Below are 21,865 nucleotides of genomic sequence, written 5' to 3' on the forward strand. Positions count from 1 at the left end.
CAAATAATGCATGTGATTTATTTTAATTGTCTATACACACTGTACGTAACAATTCTGGATAACATTACAAAGAGGTTACAACCAGGAGACATCTACTGTTCATTCAAAGTGCCATTTTATTCCATGTCTAAGGATATTTCAAAAATACAAATCAAATGTCAGTAAAATTCTTCATCAGTCTATAAAGACCAATTCCTGTACTGTTCCTTCATAATCCATTACAACATATGGGGATTCAGAAACAACAATTGCAATGCTGAGTGTGGTTTTTTCATACAATATCCCTGACATCTGCAGTAAATTAACAGAAGGAACTGTGAGAGGTGTCAGCCCCACCACTCCAGTGCTATATCTGCTCACACTACACAATACTCTGTAGCTAAAATGAAACATATACAATCATAATATAAAAATATGACTTACAGGCAGAATAATGTTTTTGCAAAGGGTATTGGAGAACAGAGCATCGTAAAAGAATAAACTATTGCACATTCACCTAATCTTTTAGGAAAAACTTTAGGGGGAATGAAATTTGAGCTAAGAAACACCCATTCTTCCAATACTGCCAAAAAGTCTTTAACCTAGATGCACTTCAATGGAGTGCATGTATACTGTACACAGACACTTGCATTTAACCTGCTCACAGTGACATGTCAGACACCCCAGGGTGGCATCCATACAGGACACAGAATGAGGATGTGGCACTTTTAGATGGCACATGAAAAAAAAACCTTTTTATTTGGGTAGAAAAATGCAGGTAGGTTGGAAATGGCCGTGAAGTTCAAAATCACAGAAAAATAGGGATACACGGAAGTTGAGGACGCATACACACCTTTACATGCATGCATCTGCACACATGATAGCAGCCCCGCTATCAGTGAGTTTTCTCATCCACATTTTAAAATGTACTCCTCAATTCCCTAAAACATTTAAATAAACTATAGACTTTCAACAGAATGTCTGATACTTACAGACTCGCCATATAAGTCTCAATTTCAAAAGCATTGAAGTGTGTAATATTCAATGCTGTATTTATATCCACTGTAAGTACTATGCGTGATTGGCTTGATCACAAGAGTACTCTTAAATAATATTTACTGATTGAGCATAAAGATTTTTGAACATTCATTCATTCACCATTCACTCACTCACTCATTCTTTCATTTACCTATTAATTCAATTACTCGTTAATCAAAAAGGTCCAAATTCAGCATGACCCTGTATTTCTCCAGTGTAACCAAAAGGAATCACATTTTTCACACCATTTCTGAGGTCTACCTCTACGTCTCAGTTTGTAACACAAATAAATTTGCTTTAGGAGGTCTTAGTTTTGTGTGAATAGTGCATGAGAATGATGGAGTTAAATGAATGCCAAATGAGTGTGGCTTTAATACGCATGTTGGTCAAGAACTGTCTACCACCTGGTGAGGCAGGGTGACGGAGGAGCCGTTGATGAAAGAACCCTGTTTTTCCCGTCCTTTCAGGAAATAGGTGAGCAATTCTCCTTTGCCCTTTACAAAAATGGGTCCCCTCCTTACAAAACGGAAGCCATAGTCCTTCAGGATGCTATAGCAATCTTCCACCACCTGAGGGCAATAGGCATTACTAATGTTACTGAAATTCTAATAAGAATTAATACAAATAATTTTCGTTTCCATTCACAATATATTTGCAACAGCTCTACAGCTGATCATGCCAACATTTTTCAAAAGATTTTTTTTCAAAAGCAAGCGCTGTTCACCTGTATATTCCCCATGACCCCCGTAGACTCCATGCGACTGGCCACATTTACAGTGTTCCCCCAGATGTCAAAATGAGGCTTTCGCGCCCCTATCACCCCAGCCAGAACTGCTCCTTTGTTCAGGCCTACAGGGAAAAGACATACGGCAATGTCTGTATATTCTGCCTCAGTTATATTGCACACCCTAAAAGGCTGTCTGTCCACTTACCAATGCGAAGCATGAAATTGTTAAAAGACTGGTAGTTGATGTTCATGAGAGTAACTTTCATGGCCAGAGCAAAATCGGCCAGATCTGCCAGGTGCTGCCAACGCTCCCTATCGGACAGATCTTCTCTCTGTTGGGCAGCAAAAAGATGTCAGGTCTTTTGATGGACATTAGCTTCATCATCTGTGACATCAGTACCAAGTGTCATCATCATCATCATCATCATCATCATCATAAGTGCACTCTGGTGTAATAACACTGTTGTTACTCTCTTACTTTCATGCAGACATAGCCATTAGTGCTAATGTCAGGAGTGACTCCCGATGCTGCCATGTAAGTGCTGCCAATGGTCTTAATCTTGGTGATAAAACGAAACTGAGATTCATCCAGGAGCTATAAAGGACACATGAGAAGACAGAAATGAGAAGACAGCCATTCAGTCTTATTCTTCGTGTCTTCAGCATCATAGTTCTGTCAAATGTAAATGCATGCAGAGACACTGATAGGTCATTTGAAAATAATCATATTACTTACACTATCAAAGTCAGAGATAATTTCATTAAGGAACCTCAAGCACTCTATGCCCCCATTGTTGATGCTCTCCTCAGTGTAGAAGTCAGAGAAATTAGGAATAGAGGCAAACATGACTCCAATCTCATCATAGGATTGGCTGTATAGCTCCTGTTAGGGATAAAAACACGTTGTATGTAAAGACTGTGCTGTTTTTACAACTGAGCTCCTCACATCCAGGAGGTGCCAGAAAGGATCTCTCACTTCGTCCCTCTTCTTAGAGCCCAGGAAGTGACGGGCGACGTGCTCCGGGAGCATGTTGGTGACCAGGGCTTCATTCCAGCGTCGCATCTCATACACCTTCTCCTTCTGCTCATGAACCTCGATTTTCCACAGAAAGAGCGTCCGGGCCAGTTTTTCCACCTGAAGAAGACAGAGACAGAAGTAAACATAAAAGAGACACGTGTAATAAAGCAGAAATAAAACGCCAGAGGTGATGATGGGTGGGGAATCTCGGTGGTCACATACGTGTCGGGCAAAGTAGTAGAAGCTGACCATCATAATGAAGATCATCACAGTCACAGAATACTTGGAGGGTACAAGGTATACTCTGTGTAAACAGAAAACCATCAAATGCTTTGTCATAGTTCAGTCCTGGATTAATTGATTACAGAATCATCCACTTAAGACAGTATATTTAGAGAAGAACACCATATTATAAATTACATTGTTATACTCTGAGATTGTGATATGTTTTGATGCATATTAAAAACACAGGGGTGGCACCTTGATTTCATATGAAAGAACACTGGCCTACTTGAAATCAGTATTGGTGGGTCAAAACTGCAATACCAGTTCACAAACCTTATATCAGTGCCCACCTGTATTCCTCATAGCGGGATAGATCATACTGGTCAAAGATGTTTCTCCAGCTGTAGATGTTAACCACGCCCGTGGCCAGTGTGATCAACAGCATGAGGGTTAGCTTCACCATGTGGCTGACTTGCACCAGCATAGTAGTGGCTATCAGTGCTAGCACGGCGACATAACTGTAGTATTTAGGGTTCTCCACGCAGCCCCCCTGCCCAGCCGGGGCTGGAGAAGCTTCCTCCACAGGGTTTGAATCAAGGGGCGGGGCTAGCCGACAGCTCAACTACGAGAGTGACAAACCACGTGTTAGAGTGCATGTGTTAAATCACAGATTTTTAGCCAATAGCTTTATACCAGTGCTTAATGCCAGTAAGAGTTAAAATAATGGGTAATTACCTGCACTGGTGTCTAACTTATCATATTTTAATATTCAGGACACAGATAAAAAAAATCTCAGCAGAATTAGTCTAAATCTCAGCAGAATCAGTGTGCCCAAAGACACTCAAGAGTCTCACCATGTCTATTATATCTGCCAGTGTAAGGATGAAAATGGCAGCCATGGCCCATGTGTTGCGAGCCCAGCGAGTGTGATCAATCCACGTAGAGAACGACACCAGTCTTTTAGGAAACACCTACAAAAAAAAATAGAATTTCACATACACAAGGATTTTTAACACACACAAAAGACAGAAATATCAGACTCCAGGACACTGGAATACGTTGAACATGTACTGTAGCTGTTAGCTGATGGTTGAAGTCTAATTAAAGTGACAGTGTTCTAATTATGTTCTGTGTCCTTGTGCCACTCAAGGGGAAATTCGCTTCTTTATTCATTTGATTTATAGCTGTACCGTCTGACAGTATATCATCTTTTACTGTGAGTGTTGTCATCCACAATATGATGTAATTTAACAGTGATCAGAGCTTAATTCAGGAGGATGTGTGTAATATATAATATGGGTATATATTTTTTTTATTGGCCAAAATATGAAGAAAAAAATTTTTGTGACCTATTGTAACTATTATACACATACTGGTTTCCCCTCTTTTTAAAAGGTGAATTAAGTGCAGGAATACCATAGACATAGAATACACATAGAATTAAAGACACATTCTTGTGAATCAGTACACATTCTTGTGAATCAGTACAAGATGGTATTTAATACATTGTTTATGAACAATGTTAACATAAGTAAATAAATACCAGCCTAAAGAATGTTCATTTTTCTGCCCATTGGACAAGTTGGCTTGGAAAGTCACCAATCTCCCCCCGAATCCATGTCCAAATGTCAGAGTTACCGCTTTGTTCTGACAGCAAAGTGTACCCTCCGGGCATGGACAGCAAACTGTGTAGAGATCTTAGAAACCCACTGTATTTCCATTTTATTGGTATGTGGTGCGGAGTCTTTTTCTCTTATTCTTTCGAACCCTCCCCATCTCCTGTTTCCACTGGACATTATAATACCTTCAGGCAAAATTTGGTTTCACTACCAGTCAATGTACTGCATACATATATTAGTGGGTTGGAAATGTGCTGACTTAACAAATTATGTAAGATTGTTTAAACATTAAGCATTACAGCATGTTTGAATAGCAGTACTAAAGACACAAGATCTGTTGTCCTCTACATTAATATTATCTCATCAGTACACTTAAGTAGTACATGTGTCAACATTAGACAGACCCATCTGTGTGTTGATACAGCAAAAGTAGTCTCAGTGTGCCCCAAAATAACATAACTGAGATGAAAACACATCACATCACCCCTTCCGAAGCTCTCCAGACCCCATGAGCTCTTGACTGGTGTGTGTGTGTGTGTGTGTGTGTGTGTGTGTGTGTGCTCGGCTAAGGGAGGTGACAGGAAGGGTCACTCACCCGTGGGAAAATGGCCGCCAGGGAGCAGATGGTGAGAATGAGCAACAAGACTTCCCCCACAGCTAGAGTCGCGTAGTTAGCGATCATCCTGTCAGAACAGGATCAAAGTGACATTCAGATGCAGTTAGCATGGGAAAAGGGGAAGGGGGAGGGGGCACAAAAGAGAGGGGGTCTGTATGGACGACATAAATAAACAAACAACAACAGCAACTGGGAGGGGATGGATGGGCTGACTGCAGTGTTGCAGACAAACACGTCTTCCTGCCCTGCTCCAGTATATCATCCAACCTCAGCCCAGTATCAGAGATAGGACATGGCACTCATAAAATAATCATCCCTCTGTGAGAATCCAAATGTTACATTCAGAACACGATCCAAAGAACTGTGGGCAAAAACCTGTCACAACTATCAGGATGGTTTATATTTCTCATGGATATATAAAGCGTGAAAAAGCAGATCGTTTAATGAAATCATGTGACCATGCGGTCAGCGGAGGAAGGAGTGGAAGTGTGCGTACTCAAGTGTGTGAATGTGTGTGTGTGTGTGTGTGTGTGTGACTCACCATGGGTCTATAAGTGCCTGGATGACGGCAGTGAAGAGCAGCACCACACAGGAGCAGCTGAAGGCCGCCCCGCTCTGTTTCTCCTTCTCCACTGAGAAGCGGATCTCCAGCTCTGGGTCCACAAAGCGCAGAGACAGGCGGTTTGTGTACTTTCCCTTTAATCTGAGACAAACACGTGCACACATGGCCAAAGGTGTCAGTGCCACAGTAACAAGCCTCTACATCTCTATGCCATTATTAATTATGTGATTAGCCACGCAAAGGTTGAAACTGACAATCATGTCATGCAGTCATGTATGATCCATAACACACACACACACACACACACACACACACACACACACTTACGCCTGCACCGTCTCTCTCTCCAGCAGTGCCTCATTTAGCAGTTTATTCAGCTCCTGCTCATTTTCCTGTGCATCGATCACCCTCTCGGCCAGATCTCTCAATCGCAGCCGTCGCCGGGGGTTGGGGAAGGAGGGATTCACCACCTGAACTCACACATACACAAGACTGACCATTTATAATCCATCACACTAAAACCAGCGCTTTTCCCAAACACAGGCATATATCATTTACGTGTGACAATAAATCTGCAACAATTTTGCACAGATATGAAATAGATTTACCTGTGTTGCAGAGTCTGGCCACAAGCAGGACCTAAGTTTACACTAACTGTAATCTAATCTAAACATTACATTTACGTGAGGGGGGGGGGGGGGGGGGGGGGGGGGGGGTGATTACTGAAAGGCGGGGCAAGTACCCGGGTGTCCAGCTCCTCGGGTTCCTCCGGTGTGGTACAGCCAGTGTGCACACTGCCGTTGCACTCTGTGGTGTTTATCAACAGGGGTGAGTTTCCATTGGACGAAGTCATCGAGAGCTTCTGGTTGAAACCAATGGGAGGAAAGTGTACAAGCAAACCAGAGTTTGATTGGGGAGAGGGGGGTGTGGCTAAGATAAGACAAGCTGAACTGTAAAACGAAAGCAACACTCACTACTCCATTGATGGCATTTTTGCTTACAGGGCCCTTGGGAACAACAACCAAATAAGTCTCAATGCCCCTCTCCTTCAGGTATTCACAGCGATCGCCTCCGTGCCCTGGCTCCACATCAAATTCACCATGAAGACACTCCAGTGTGCTTTGTGAAATGTGCACTCTCCTACCACCCACAGAGGACAGGACACGCCCACATGTCAACAACGGGAAGCACATAATAAGCAGTGAGCAGCCTCGCAGGGTCACAGACTCACCCGGGTATGCCTCCAGCCTCCATTTTGTTAGCTACAGTCACATCTGTGGACCACACATCATACTGCCAGCGCTTCTGTCCCAATACTCCCCCCAGAACGGTTCCGGAGTGCACCCCCACACGCATGTCCACATCTGTCTGGGTCTTTTCTCGGACGTAGCTGAAACAACAGATGCACATAAACCCCACGTGAATAGATACGAGCAGACATCAAACCATGTGGCATCATAAGACAGACTGGCAACTGCTACATATGTGACTGTAGTGGGTTAAGTGTAGGACTGCGTGTCGCTTACGAAATAGCCTCCACCATGGCCAAGCCCATCATGATGGAGCAGGCTGCATGGTCCTCTCGGTAGTCTGGAAGGCCACAGATACAGTAGTAACAATCCCCAAGGATCTTTATCCTCAGCTGGTGGTTTTTCTGGAAAGTGAGAGGAACACACCAGGATGAATTATGCTCTGAAAATGTGGACATGTAAGCAGTTTGTACACCACAGCCCTTATCTGTTTTTGTGAGAGTAATGGCAGACAGGCACTGTGCATGTTGAGTAATAGTGGACAGATACAGTACACGTTAGAGTAATGGTGGACAGAAATACAGTAGAGGTTAACAGTAATGTGGACAGATACAGGAGACGTTAGAGTAATGGTGGACAGACACAGTACACGTTAGAGTAATGGTGGACAGATACAATACACGTGTTAATAGTAATGGTGGACAGATACAGTAGACGTTAGAGTAATGTGGACAGATACAGTAGACGTTAACAGTAATGTGGACAGATACAGTAGACGTTAGAGTAATGGTGGACAGATACAGTAGACGTGTTACAGTAATGGTGGACAGATACAGTAGACGTGTTAAGAGTAATGGTGGACAGATACAGTAGACGTTAGAGTAATGGTGGACAGACACAGTACGTGTTACAGTAATGGTGGACAGATACAGTAGACGTGTTAAGAGTAATGGTGGACAGATACAGTAGACGTTAGAGTAATGGTGGACAGATACACTAGACGTTAGAGTAATGGTGGACAGATACAGTAGACGTTAGAGTAATGGTGGACAGATACAGTAGACGTTAGAGTAATGGTGGACAGATACAGTACACGTTAGAGTAATGGGGACAGACACAGTAGACGTTAGAGTAATGGTGGACAGACACAGTACACGTTAGAGTAATGGTGGACAGATACAGTACACGTGTTAATAGTAATGGTGGACAGATACAGTAGACGTTAGAGTAATGTGGACAGATACAGTAGACGTTAACAGTAATGTGGACAGATACAGTAGACGTTAGAGTAATGGTGGACAGACACAGTACGTGTTACAGTAATGGTGGACAGATACAGTAGACGTGTTAAGAGTAATGGTGGACAGATACAGTACACGTGTTAAGAGTAATGGTGGACAGATACAGTAGACGTTAGAGTAATGGTGGACAGATACAGTAGACGTTAACAGTAATGTGGACAGATACAGTAGACGTTAGAGTAATGGTGGACAGATACAGTACACGTTAGAGTAATGGGGGACAGATACAGTAGACGTTAGAGTAATGGTGGACAGATACAGTACACGTTAGAGTAATGGGGGACAGATACAGTAGACGTTAGAGTAATGGTGGACAGATACAGTAGACGTTAGAGTAATGGTGGACAGATACAGTAGACGTTAGAGTAATGGTGGACAGATACAGTACACATTAAGAGTAATGGTGGACAGGCACTCACAGCAGCCAGCTTGTCAAAGCGGGCGAAGAGCTCGTTGAGCAGCTTGACCAGCTCCTGTGCGCTGCAGGACGAGGAGAGCTGGGTGAAGCCCACGATGTCCGCAAACAGGATGCTGCAGCAGAAAAACGTCATCAAACTCCAGCGTGGACACACGGTTCACCTTCAGCAGGTGTTTTTGTTGCTGTTTTTGTTTTGTCGAGGCGCCGCACTGACCTGACGTTCTCATGCCGGTACATGTACATGGTGTTGAACTGCTGCATCTCTTTCTGACTGGCCTCCTTCTTCATGTCCTGCAGCATTTCATCTGCTATGTGCTTGGGCAGTATGGACAGCAGGAGGCGCTCCTGAGCACAAGTGAATACCGGTGCGGAGAAGGTGATTGAAGAATGTCAGTGATTTGTGCATGACACAGAGCCATAAAGTATAAATCGAAGCTATGTAGATTAAAGCATGACAGTAAAGTTATTGCATTTACACATACAATTTTAGAGATAGATCATGAGTAAATGTCTTGAATAGCATGGAAAAAATTTATCTCACAGATTCTGACGGTGGAAATAATTAATGTTTCCTTTGTTTATCTTTAGTGGCTCTCTAATAGAATGTCCATTCCAAGCCAGAAAAGTATTTTTAGCATAAGCATACATACATGTATCATACACAGCAGTATTAAAGATGGCATTCGGTCTGCAACGACTCTCTAAGCTGCAAAGTCCTAACTAGAGGAATTATCATAATATGCCATACAAATGGCAATCAGGACCCTCCTGCTTCCTCAGCACACACACCCCGATACTCTCACTCCCAGGAGGGGGGTGGACTTCATTACAGGTTTGTATATTCAACTAAAAGTGTGACCATAAAAGGGTAATAAAAGGTGGAAAAAATCAAGAAGAGACAGTCCACAGTGTGATTACAGCTGACATCGTCTCAGGAGGCTGGTCACCATGGTAACCTGCAGCAGCCGGATGCTTTTTGATTGGCTGGCAGCCCTGTCTCCCAGCAGCCCTTGTTTCTCTATTAGTATTCAGGGAGTTTCTCCTGTTATCAGTCCTTTTGCTTTCTCTCACTCACTCTCTCACTCACTCTCTCTCACTCTCTCTCTCTCCCTCCCTCACTCATACATACATGCGCATTCACACACTAACACACACGCATGCATACAGATACTCCTCAGCTCCCAGTTCTGCATACCGTTCTGATCTCCTACCCCTTCCTTATCTCCTCCTACCCTCTCTGCCCCCTTCTCCTGCAACACCAACCGTCTGCTCCATATATAGCAGCAATCAAGAATGCCCAATGGCCACAGCTGTGAGACCAGAAAGAGAGAGAAATTGACTGCTGACTCTGTAAACACACACACACACACACAAATGTGCGGCCATAACAGATTGCGCACATAGACATATACACACACAGAGCATACAGTCGCAACCCCAGAACAGACATGAGACCACATGACTCATGGTTAGCTAACACACGCTCTACCTCTAACGTGACATGGAAGACTCACTTTGCCCAACAGGTTTCAACACTTATGCCAGACCGTTTGCTCAGGACCATGTGAACTGCACATCACACTGAGTGCACAGTGCTCTCCGATGACCCATCGGTCCTGTCAGTCACTCTTGACAACCAACAACACTCAGCCTACACACTGCACACAGAGCAATTACCCTGACAGGAACTATTATCAGTCAGGCACTGTGTAAGGCAACTAAATGGCTTGAAATCCCTTTTGACTCTCTTCGTCTTCGTGTGAATTCTAAACATTCAGGGTTTCTTCGCTGCACTTGGACTGAAATGAATAAATATTGCAGCTTCTGAATGGGGGCCAACTTGTTGCTCCCAGTGACTCATATGGTACAACAAAGTGGTACAAAGGACAGAGGGTAATGGTTTGGCCCATATTCCGCAGAATGCACCAAAGGACAGAGGAAAATGGTTTGGCCCATATTCAGCAGAATGCACCAAAGGACATGTAAAAAAGACTGACAGAAAGAGGAGTAGAAACATAAGAAGCCTGCACAACTCCACCGTGCAGCAGAGACCACAGAGATCTGTAGCATATATGCAGCATCACCTTCTTCATAATTTTATAGTAAAAAATTAATATGGTCTCAAGACTTCTCAACCAACGTGAAGATTCAGAGTGACTCGTCAAAAGATTACCACAGCTTCAACTGCCCCTCAATCGAGGTAGAAACGCACACAAACTGAACAGATTATATTAATTGCACCAACATATGACCAGACATGACTCTTAAAAAAAACAACAACAACACTGAGATTCAAACATGTATGGAGCAAACGTTCTGAAAGTCCTCGTGCTCCTCGCACTGACCTGCTGCTGACTCTGTTCCTCTAGATTCAGCTTGACTTCCAGGGACTGTCTAGCCTCCAGAAAGGCCTTGCGGTGTTTGCGGTCGGCCATGTAGTACGACATGACCCCCACTGTGATGGCACATAGGTAGATCAACATGTTGGCCAGGAGCTAAAGAAAAGAGGTCAATATAGTTACCTATGGATAACATATCTCTTAGTTGTATAAGTGAATACATACTTTATTGGAAGAATACATATTATATTATTAAAATATCTGCCTTGTAGCTATTTAACAAAGTGATTTTATGGTTCTATCATTTTGATTGCTATAATGTGAAGTGGAGGTTCTGGGAACCCTATACAGAAAATAACCTGATGAAACATTTTTTCATCAGTATATTATATTTAAACTATTTTTTACAATGAAATCCAAAGCATTTGCATTCTGGTTCATTAATTAATAAGGTCAATGAATAAGGTCTGCAGAACATTTCTGACTTCATAATCACTTTCACCGACTCTAAAATGAAAAACTGAAATTTCTCTTGCGGTTTGTTGTAATCTGTTGGTAGATTAATGCAGGAAACGTAATCTCACGACTCTCACACTGCATTCTGTTCTCCAGCTTTGTGCACCACGTCTCAAAAACCTGCTGAGTTAGGACCCTGAGAAACCAGCAACCACCTGTCTGTCTGTCTGGCCCCCTCTGACACCTCAGCACTACCCAAATCTAACCAAATACCTAGACTACATAGTGATATACTGTACTTAATTCTTGACTGTTCAGTATTGCATAAGGCAATTTGCACTCCTCATAATGTACAATTTGCCCTACTGACAATTGTTGAACTATTCTACTATTTCACACTTCTGGTTGATGCTAATCGCATTTTGCTGCCTGTATGTATACTGAACAATGACCATAAAGTTTAATCTATCATCTTATTTATGCATTTTCATTTTTTTCATTTATTTTATTCATGTTTGCAGGCTTTTGTAAAGTCTTGGCTGTTTTAGATTATGATGATACTGTAACATTTATTTGATTTTATGGGCACAACAATTCTACTGTACTCTACAATTGTGCGTCTAGATCTGATTATTTCTGATTATCAATGTTTTGCACATGTATTGTGCACATAACAGCAAATGGCTCCTGTGTACAGGTTAGCAACTGTCAGTCATTCCGATATTAATTAATAAATGAATAAAAAATGAATTTATAATGAATCATTGACTATTGATTATTGAAGTTTCAAAGCTTTACAACGATCAGTGGAAGCGTTTCATTAAATGAATTACTTCATACAGGGGCCACCTTGTAGGTTAGCTAACTACATCTTGGAGATGCTTCTCCAGTGCTTCGTAGACAGTGACTTATTGTTTCATACAGTAGTTTAACATATTACATGTATTTTTACTGAACTGTGTATGAACTTTGACACAAGTTTAGCAAATACAAATGTAATGGAATAGTAAGTAAATGGCAGTTTCAACATGATCACCTTCATCACCATCTTCAACATGGTTTGGGACATTTGGGACAGAAACATCTCAGGAGGCCACTGATTTACTAGGAACAGGGTGTTTGAGAACATAGTGGCCACTGCCTGCTCTGAATGCTCATAATTGCCATTATTTAGTGATGCTGTCAAGCTAAACAACAACATTGTGGCTTCAAAAACAATCTATTGTGTAACAGTCTCTCTAGAGACTTTGTGTTTAGCCCCATTACAAAAAGCATAAGCTTTTATTTTTCAAGGGCTGTCACCCTAGTTGAATCAGTATTTGGTCATAATCCCCTTGAGGTGTGTATGTGATGAGAAAGAGATGACTGGATGACAAGAAATTTAAGAAACAAGAATCTTTTAGAAGTCTTTATATCCTGACACGCTAATACCTGATGCTCACCTAGTATCTCAAAGCTTGAAAAGGGGTAACTTTCCCTTATGAGAATCCTTAAACAATAGCTCTATGCAAATCAGCAGACCAACACTTCAGACCAAGAAGCTGAAAAATAGAGTAACCAAATACCAAAGTAATACCAAATTTTGATGCCATGTCTTTCAAGATCTCTCCACAACCTCAAATAATGTTACATTTACTGCCCCAATTCATGCCCTAAGCCCCGACCCACACACCCCCCACCTCCACCAAGCCCCTCCCCTTTCCCTGACCCCTAACCTGTCTCCCAAGTGCAGCTCCCTGGATGTCTTCCTGTTGCTGCTGAGCGATGGTGACCCCCAGCACCAAGGTGTGAACCCCACAGGACACGGCCGTGATGAGCACGATGGGCGTGAGGCGCAGCGGCAGCGTCAAGAAGAAGGAGAAGCTGAAGAAGGCTTGCCACCCCACCGTGTCACTGGGCTGGTGGTAGTGGGCAAAGTTCAGTCCCAGGTAGCAGAAGATCTGGGCCGCTATGAGCACCCACAGCGCATAGGGCACCAGCCTCCGGGAGACGCGCTCTGGGAGCAGGCCGTATCGGCACAGCAGGTAGAGCAGGACGTTGGCGGCCAGGCCCACGGACGCCACGGCCACAGAGGCCAGCTTGTCGCTGGTGTAGACCACAGTGCACATGACGATCACGTAGCAGTCGAAGAGGGCGGCGAACACCACCAGCACCAGCAGGGTCTCGTGTCGCTGCCGGCGGAAGTAGGTCTGGTAGAGGTTCTCCAGGGACTCCGGGGCAAACGTAAGGCGCATGAAGCGGGGAAGACACAGGCAGCACCCCGAACTGCGCACGGTCACCTCGTGCGTGCGCCCAACCGCTTGGCCCGGGTCGGACGGCAGCGTGACGGAGCAGTCTGCTGAATACTCTGCAGAGTACTCCGGCTCAGAGAAGGCCCGATTCCGAGGCATCACGAGGAACTGAGATATTACTCGCAGAAAAGGGGAAAAATAGAATTGTCGTCCCTGCCAATCTTTATGTAACAGAATCTTTAAAAGTACATTGTGCTTGTTTGTCTAGTACCCTCTTGACTCCTGTGTCAAACAAGCTTCCGACCTGAGGGGAACGTCTGATGACTGGATTTAATGTGGTCTTCTGATTGTCATGTCTTGCTTTTTAAAACACTGAACTGGATATATAATTGATTCTACATGGACACCAAGAATGAACCCGGTAATGACAATTAAAGTTCAACACACTGGCAGTTGTAATGTGCCTGTACAAAAAGGTGTCTGTGCTGTACCCAAATAAATTCTCTCAGCCCCACATCTTTGCTGTCAGAAATGTGCACACAAAAAAACAGGCTCAGCAAGGCCACAGAATGCTCGGTCGCAGGCAGAAATGCCAGCTAAAACAGATTTGTCCCTGTCACCATTGCTGTTTACATATCTGTCACTCTGCCTCCTGTCCAGGATCCAGTCGAGGTCGCCACCATCGCGCGCTCCAGGTTTCCATGGTGAACCCTCGCGTGCACAATGAACATGGGACTCAGGAAGGAAGCGATGAGCACATTTAAAATAGATTATTATAAATTAACACCACATTTCTCGGTGTAGATTAAATTAGACACACAAAAAAACAAGTGATGCTTTAAAATGCTTACTAAAACGTAATGGTCTAATGTATTCCACACCTTCTTAGTTTAGAATGAAATGCAAATTCACAGTTTGCAGTGATCTTGTTTTTTCATTATATGTATATTGCACAGTCCTCGGTGGGAAAAGACAGTTACAGGAAATACATGTTGCGCCCTCGTCGCAGATGGAGAACGTGTCTCCCTCGAAACGTTAACGCACACTGCTGTAGGCACGGATTAAAACGGACAGTTTCTGTCATCTAGCACAGTTTGGATACATATTGCCATCTTAGGGACCGCTGGTGTAAAACGCACTTAAGTTACTAACCGTCCTCATTACATTTGCTGCACTCTGGGACTGAAAACGTAGCTCACCTGAGCAAAATAACAATAATAAGACATAGAAGAAAAAGCACTTTCCTCAATTTGCTGTACGAAGCCTGTGCCACAGTGGCATTTAGAGAGAGCTGCACGGCGCAACATGCCTAAATGAGAAAAGGTCTGTTTCCAGTTACCAGTAACTCCGCTTGGCACCGATGTCGTTTCTGATGCTGTCGTCTTACATTAAAGAATCGCACAGATCCCAGATGCTGCGTACCAATCTTCCGCAGGACAGACACGACACAACAACCGATCCTTGAAAATCCAGCCCATGCTCATTATTCGGAAGCGCTCCCACTTTCACCAATAAAAGTCATCGTTGATTTCGCCGCTAAAATGGGCGAATAGTGGATCAGACTTCATTTCCTCCCTGATCGACATCAAGGATGTCTTGATTTGTAAACCCTAGGTTAGATATGGAAACGCCGATCGCCTTCCTGCCTTTCTGCCTCTCGACCCGCACTTTCTATGTTCAAGCCCGGCCCTCTCACCCCCTCCTGTTCACACGCGTCTCCAAGACTTGGGGAGATGACCAAGGACCTAAAGCCAGCTTACTCATCACCAGCTGGAGACGTTGGGCTTATGTTGACCATTAGTGTTACGAAGGCCATATTACCCCATTTACATTCGGTTCAGGTGAATGTAACCTAATGAAATACAGGCAGCTGTAACAACGCTAACATTTTAGTCCAGATGTTGTTACAATTGCATACAGATATCCTCTTTAGTAAAATCAGTAATATCTCTCTCTCTCTCTCTCTCACACACACACACACACACACACACACACACACACACACACACACACACACACACACACACACACACACACACACACACACACACACACACACACACACACCAGTAAGTGGCAGGAACAATAGTGGTGTTTGGACAGGTGTGATCCATTGACACTAAAACTATACAAAGTGTGGTTATGGTGAAACAATGGATTGACCAAACTAAAATATAAAGAGGGATTGGGTGTGTCACAACCAGAGTGCTGACCTCACTGAAGGAAGCTGTTGGTAGGGTCAGCAGATCAGCAAAAAGCAGCTAATAAAATTATCTCAAGATAGATGGAATGACCACTTTATTAATCTTAGAGAAAGAGAGCCATGTGATGAGATAGAGTGTGATGCAGAGGAGGATGGTCAGGGCAAAAAGCAGATGGCCTGTATAACTTAACTAATTATTCTGCATCATTTATCATTCAAAAAGAGAAAAAAACTATTGTAACATGAAAGTACATTTAAAGAATATGAAACAAATGTTCTGACTTTACAGTTGATTTTCAAAGATGTGCTGCATCCATACTAAACAAAGATCACTGCATATTAGGCCATTTGGTTTCCATACAGTAACACTGCAGAGGAAGATGAGGCAAATTAAACTGCACTAGGAATTGCAATAAATGTCCACTATTACTAGGACTTTACCAAATGACATATCTCAGGTTGTTAGAACTGTGAATTTCAATATTCTGTTTATTTGTATGTTATACTATCATTGATGAACATAAGCAGACATGCGTTCACACACGTATACACAGATGAGACATGTCCACACACACACCCATGCACACACACACGCGCGCACACACACACACACACACCCATGCACGCGCGCACACACACACACACACACACACACACACACACACACACACACACACACACACACACACACACACCCATGCACACACACACACACACACACACACACACACACACACACACACACACATACACACACACACATGCACACACACACACAATCTACAAGGCCGGATGCTTCCATTGACACCACCTGAGGCTGTTATTGATTGTTCCACTGAAGACCTGTAATGACCCAGTAATCAATAGCTGGACTGCTGGTTTTCATAATCCAACACATTAACATTGTGTCATTCTTCCCATGCCGTTTTGAGCAACACAGCGTGCTTATCCAGACATGAATGTGACATCGCAACCTAATACTAACAACCAAGCAAGTCTTACCACTGATAAAACTGCCTGGAGGTCTGCCCTTTGACTCAGTTCATTGATAAGTGTTCTACTGATTATGTTTCGGTGAATTTGATATTGGGACATGAAGTGGCACTGCAAGAGTAGTGACATCGACTTAGGTGACATCCAGTTCTGGGAGAACATGATGTTAAAAGTACCATGAGGGTCAGTTTACAAAACTTTCACATGTGTTTTTTTCAACTGTACTTATTTCCCACTGACTTTTTTCTTTAACAGCTCACCACATTGCTCAGATCCTGCTGTAATGGATTAGAGGTTTCAATGAGAAGTTTCAGTCACACACAAGGAATGCATGACATGAAATACACTGTTTTCATATCACCTTATGCTCCATTTAGACCTAACAATTATATTTATATTGGGTATTCTGTAGCTTTGTTTGAGCATTTGATTATGTTATATAACAATAAACAATGTAATTTATAGAGATGATAATTGTGCACTGAATGATGCAGTGAAACTAGCGATCAGCGTCGTAAGTCGCGGAACCCCCCCATAGGACTTTCTGCCCCCCCTATAGGACTTTCTGCCCCCTATGGGACTTTCTATCCCCTATAAAACTTTCTGCCCCCTATAGGACTTTCTACCCCCCTATAAAACTTTCTGCCCCCTATAGGATTTTCTATTCCCCAATAGGACTTTCTGTCCCCCTATAGGACTTTCTACCCTCCTATAGGACTTCCTGCCCCCCTATAGGACTTCCTGCCCCCCTATAGGACTTCCTGCCCCCTATAGGACTTTCTGCTGTGCGTTTGTATTATACACATTACGGTTGACGTCGCGGCTGCGTAACAAGTAGTTGCGCCGTGTGCGTGAGATGCTCGTTGCTGACGTGTAGGTAAGGAAGTCGGCAAACGTCGCCGTTATTCCTCTGTTGTGTTGAGTTTACAGCGGCACTTTCACATTATTTTGTGTAATAAACGCAGTCCCGGTAGTTCAGAGGTAGAATATGTAGGTAGAAACGCCAGGCGTGTGTTTTGAATCCAGCCAGAGCCGGCTTACTCTCGCTAGGGGGCTAGCTGACTAGCTAACCCAGTTAGCTTGCTCCAGTGCTCCAGTGCTCTAGCCAAGCAGCTAGCTAGCAGTGATTAAACTGAAATAAACAACATTTACAGCCTTGGACGTCAGCAGACATATCGTTATGCCAGCAGTAGATACATAGATGAACGGAGAAGCTAGTTGGGTAGAGAAATAAAATGTGGAGATCTTAGTAACCTGATGTAGCCAGATAACCCGATTAAAAGGTTATCTGTCCAAAGTTGTCCTGACCAGTCATTTGTTCTTCACAACATCCATTAAGATTGTCCATCACGTTATTTAAGTGCTGTTATCGTAACTAGTTGTGTTTTGTAGCTAAGTAGTGGTGATCTAATCACCATGAACTCTTGTGACATACTGCAGAACTGTCAACATATCTCACTACAATGCTCTACTGTTACTGCCACCCTGAGTTTATTGCCTTCTCATCATGCTTATAGTATTATTTCTTTAAAAAAAACTCATTCTCTTATGCTTCTCATACTGCACTTGAGGCCGTGTAACATTAACATGCATATTAATATGCACATATGGGTAATGAAAATGCATTTAAATTGAATTACATTTTTAAAAGAGCACCTCTGAATTGAATTTGCAATTGTGTTTAGTGATAGTCCAGTAAACACGGGGCACCATGGGCAAGCGGAAAGCTCCAGAACTATACCGGGCCCCCTTTCCTCTCTACACTGTTAAAATTGATCCCAAAACTGGACTTATCATTACTGCTGGAGGGGGTGGAGCGTCTAAGACAGGAATTAAGAATGGTGTGGTAAGTGTCTGGATTAATAATAAGTGGTTACCTCGTTGAATTATTGATTAAAGCACTTAAAAATACGGTCTCAACTAGTATTGCATGTTTACTCTTTATGCGATAATGATGTGCTTTTGTTTGTTGGCTCCAGCACTTCCTGAGTTTTGAGCTGGCTGGCAGTCAGCACGGCGCAACTCTCCAGCACTGCCACGACACGGGTACCCGCGCCACTATGAACATGGCGCTGGGAGGAGACGTGCTCGCTGCAGGACAAGACGGCTCCTGCAGTCTGATTCGCTTCAGACAGCGCACACCCAGAGAGTCGCGACCGGCTGCCACAAAGGGCGGTAAGTAGAGGATCCTTTTCTCCACAAGATGGCAGGCCAGATCTCTGCACACCGCTGAGCTCCGTAACTGATCCTTCATGCCTTGTTCTTACGCTGCTCGCCTGCTTGCTCGTCCGTGCGGTTGTTTACTTCCTGGAAGCCTTCGTTTTGCTAGCCAGTGAAGCGGAGCGTTCCTCTCATTGGGCGTGTCTCTTCATGCTGACTTAGGTGCTGGGGAGCAGGGCGGAGCCAGGAGGCGAGGGGGTAAGGGCCAGAATGGTGGCAGGGGTGGTGATGTGTCGCAGACGAGGGCCGACTCCCTTCAGGTGTTGGTGGAGGACGTTGGGGCGGTGGAGTCGGACCTCAGCCCTCAGGACCCGGTGCAGAAGTGCGTGCGCTTCAGCTCTGACCTGAAGCTGCTGTTGACGGGAGGGGCGGACGGCTGTGTCAGGGCGTGGGAGGTGAGCGTGCTTCAGGCAGGGCCCCCCGCGTCACTTCAGCTGATTACTTGCTTGCAGCTGCATATTAACATCAGTTGTTTGTCTCTTTCAGTATCCTTCCTTGAAGGAGAAGTTGAACTTCAAAGCTCACAAGGATGAAATAGAAGACTTGGACATCAGCCCCGATAACAAGGTATTGATGTGGTAATAGATGTCAGGTAGAGAGGGAGGGAGAGATAGAGAGGCTTTCATGAATACCAATATAATCTTCATACTTTGCAGTAACTTGGTGCATAAAGAGTCCTACGTAGAAAAGTAGACAACAGGCTACTGTGCATCTGTTTTGTTCAGCACATCGTGACGGCAGGACGAGATTTTGCGTGTAATTTGTGGAGTGGTGATCAGCTGGCACTGGGTTTATGTTGGCATGAAAACATGTCCCATATCACAGAGAAGATGTATCGCTACCAGTCATGTCGGTAAGGGCTTTTCACCCTTGTCCATCCCAAAATACAACCGTGTACGGAGAAATAATAAAAGGGCTCGCGATTATTGTTGCCAGACAAACATAGTTTGAGTTTGGAATTCATTTCTAGGTTTGCCAAGGTGGAGGATCAGAAGGACGTCTTAAGGCTGTATACAGTCCAGATTCCCTACAAACGAGAGCGGAAGCCTCTGCCATGCTACCTCACCAAATGGGATGGAAGGAGTTTCCTGCCCCTGCTCACTAAAACATGTGGCAATGAAGTAATATCCTGTTTAAATGTGAGGTGGGGTCTGAATTTTTACCTTGTACTCATTGATCATTTTGATATAGTTTTGTGTTATCTGTTGTAACGTCTCGTTTTTTATACATTTTACACAGTGATTCTGGAACATTCCTTGGTCTTGGCACGATTACAGGATCAGTGGCCATTTACATTGCGTTCTCCTTGCAGGTAAATTCATATGCATGCTGCGTTAGGCATTAGTAATATATTCCTTTAATAATCCTGTCATCTAATCAGAAAGTTCTGGATAATGGAGTAATTCCTCCCTTGTCTCTGGTGTCCTGCAGAGGCTCTACTATGTACAGGAATCTCATGGCATTGTAGTGACAGACCTGGCCTTCCTGCCCGATTCCCCCAAATGTAAACCCATCAAGGGAGGAAACGAAGTGGCCATGTTAAGCGTGGCTGTGGACAGTCGCTGTCAATTGCATGCGGTGGCCAATCGGAGTGAGTATACGTATACAGCAAGTTTTACGATCGTCTTCACACCAGCGTGGGCTACTTTCATGATTTATATAAGATATAGATCATTGTACAAGGCAATGATAATGTCGTTAATGAGTTTCTTTGGAAAAAACTGAATTGTGATCACTGCAGTGCCACTGAGGGTTGAATGTGTTCTTGTCTCTGCTGTGTCTAGGATCTGTTCCAGTGTGGCTGGTGCTGTTTCTCTGTGGCCTGTTGTTGCTGGGTGTCATGATGCTGCTACAGCATCTCTTCCCAGGGTTCATTTAGTCAGGGGGGGGGGGCCCAAACTCTCTCACCACCACACGTATCTTCATCAGCAGCTCCGTGTTCACAGTGTACGCACACACGGCTACAACGCAGGCTGCTTCACTATGGAACGATTCCACTAATAAGGACAATTCTGACATTTGACAAATAGGAGCACCGATATTTATCATGAGAACGATCATCTCGAGCGTATGTTTGTGCTCTAAGTATTTATGGATGAAGAACGGGGGGTTGTACTCTATGATGGAGCTGTTTACGTCCTGTTCATCTTGATGTCGCATGTTTGCCAGAGTGAACGGGGAGGAAAGGACATCGTCACTCTGCTCTCGTGGACGTCCACTGTTATTCCAGCAGACACTGTGTAATGCCCCTAATGTTGAGTTAATCTAATGGACATGGAGGGACAAAAAGACAATATTTTTAGCTGGGAAAATGTATTGATTTATAAAAACATTTTCTCTTACTGTGTCTCAAGTGGCTTTATCAGTGTAATGCTGTGTGACCCAGCAGATGGAAAAGTGTTCTCGGTTTCCCCTGCATAGCTAGAAGAACATGCATGATCAATTTAAGGTTTCTAAAGGAATATAATACAAATACACCATATAAATGTAACTATAATTACATTATTATTTCATTCAATTAAAGCAGAACAAGTGAATTATTGAGCTCTACTTGAGCATAGTCACAACAATGGATGTAAAACTCATTTGGTTAAAACATCTTTCTAGAATTGTCATAATTGAGACAAAATTGAAATAATAAACAATGAATTGCATTAAAAACAAAACAAA

At 43.6% G+C, this 21,865-nt stretch overlaps 2 protein-coding genes across 3 annotated transcripts; one reads left to right on the plus strand and one right to left on the minus strand.

The window, feature by feature from the left end:
- Nucleotides 1-96: 96 nt before the first annotated feature.
- On the minus strand, nt 97-15,472 carry adcy3a (adenylate cyclase 3a). 2 transcript variants are annotated; one of them, XM_076971667.1, is made up of 21 exons: nt 15,119-15,471; nt 13,264-14,514; nt 11,099-11,248; nt 8,968-9,098; nt 8,755-8,866; nt 7,311-7,438; nt 7,016-7,174; nt 6,759-6,924; nt 6,527-6,646; nt 6,112-6,254; nt 5,764-5,925; nt 5,202-5,289; nt 3,842-3,958; nt 3,338-3,609; nt 2,985-3,066; nt 2,721-2,879; nt 2,481-2,627; nt 2,223-2,339; nt 1,950-2,076; nt 1,742-1,866; nt 97-1,586 (listed from the first exon to the last, which is right to left on the minus strand). In XM_076971667.1, the coding sequence occupies exons 2-21, from the start codon at nt 13,936-13,938 to the stop codon at nt 1,404-1,406; spliced, it is 3,363 nt and encodes a 1,120-aa protein (XP_076827782.1). In that variant the 5' UTR covers nt 13,939-14,514; nt 15,119-15,471; the 3' UTR covers nt 97-1,403. The 2 variants fall into 2 exon arrangements, with proteins under 2 accessions (XP_076827782.1, XP_076827783.1); XM_076971668.1 differs by having other exon boundaries at nt 6,527-6,643; nt 13,264-15,472.
- A 2,244-nt stretch (nt 15,473-17,716) lies between these two features.
- Nucleotides 17,717-21,865, plus strand: preb (prolactin regulatory element binding). The gene is made up of 10 exons (XM_076971675.1): nt 17,717-17,852; nt 18,661-18,821; nt 18,955-19,150; nt 19,358-19,590; nt 19,682-19,762; nt 19,921-20,048; nt 20,166-20,339; nt 20,435-20,507; nt 20,627-20,786; nt 20,980-21,865. Exons 2-10 carry the CDS (start codon nt 18,687-18,689, stop codon nt 21,072-21,074), a joined length of 1,275 nt encoding a protein of 424 aa, XP_076827790.1. The 5' UTR covers nt 17,717-17,852; nt 18,661-18,686; the 3' UTR covers nt 21,075-21,865.

This window comes from Brachyhypopomus gauderio, chromosome 13 (assembly GCF_052324685.1).
Source record: "Brachyhypopomus gauderio isolate BG-103 chromosome 13, BGAUD_0.2, whole genome shotgun sequence".
Lineage (NCBI taxonomy): Eukaryota > Metazoa > Chordata > Actinopteri > Gymnotiformes > Hypopomidae > Brachyhypopomus > Brachyhypopomus gauderio.

Excerpts from the sequence above, each read along its gene's own strand:
- adcy3a (XM_076971667.1), bottom strand. The coding sequence starts at position 13,938 with ATGCCTCGGAATCGGGCCTTCTCTGAGCCGGAGTACTCTGCAGAGTAT. Across the intron at positions 6,647-6,758 it reads AAAATGCCATCAATGGAGTA|AAGCTCTCGATGACTTCGTC; the intron begins GTGAGTGTTGCT and ends GGTTTCAACCAG. Across the intron at positions 3,959-5,201 it reads TGGCGGCCATTTTCCCACGG|GTGTTTCCTAAAAGACTGGT; the intron begins GTGAGTGACCCT and ends TTTTTTTTGTAG.
- preb (XM_076971675.1), top strand. The coding sequence starts at position 18,687 with ATGGGCAAGCGGAAAGCTCCAGAACTATACCGGGCCCCCTTTCCTCTC. Across the intron at positions 18,822-18,954 it reads CAGGAATTAAGAATGGTGTG|CACTTCCTGAGTTTTGAGCT; the intron begins GTAAGTGTCTGG and ends TGTTGGCTCCAG. Across the intron at positions 19,591-19,681 it reads GCTGTGTCAGGGCGTGGGAG|TATCCTTCCTTGAAGGAGAA; the intron begins GTGAGCGTGCTT and ends TGTCTCTTTCAG.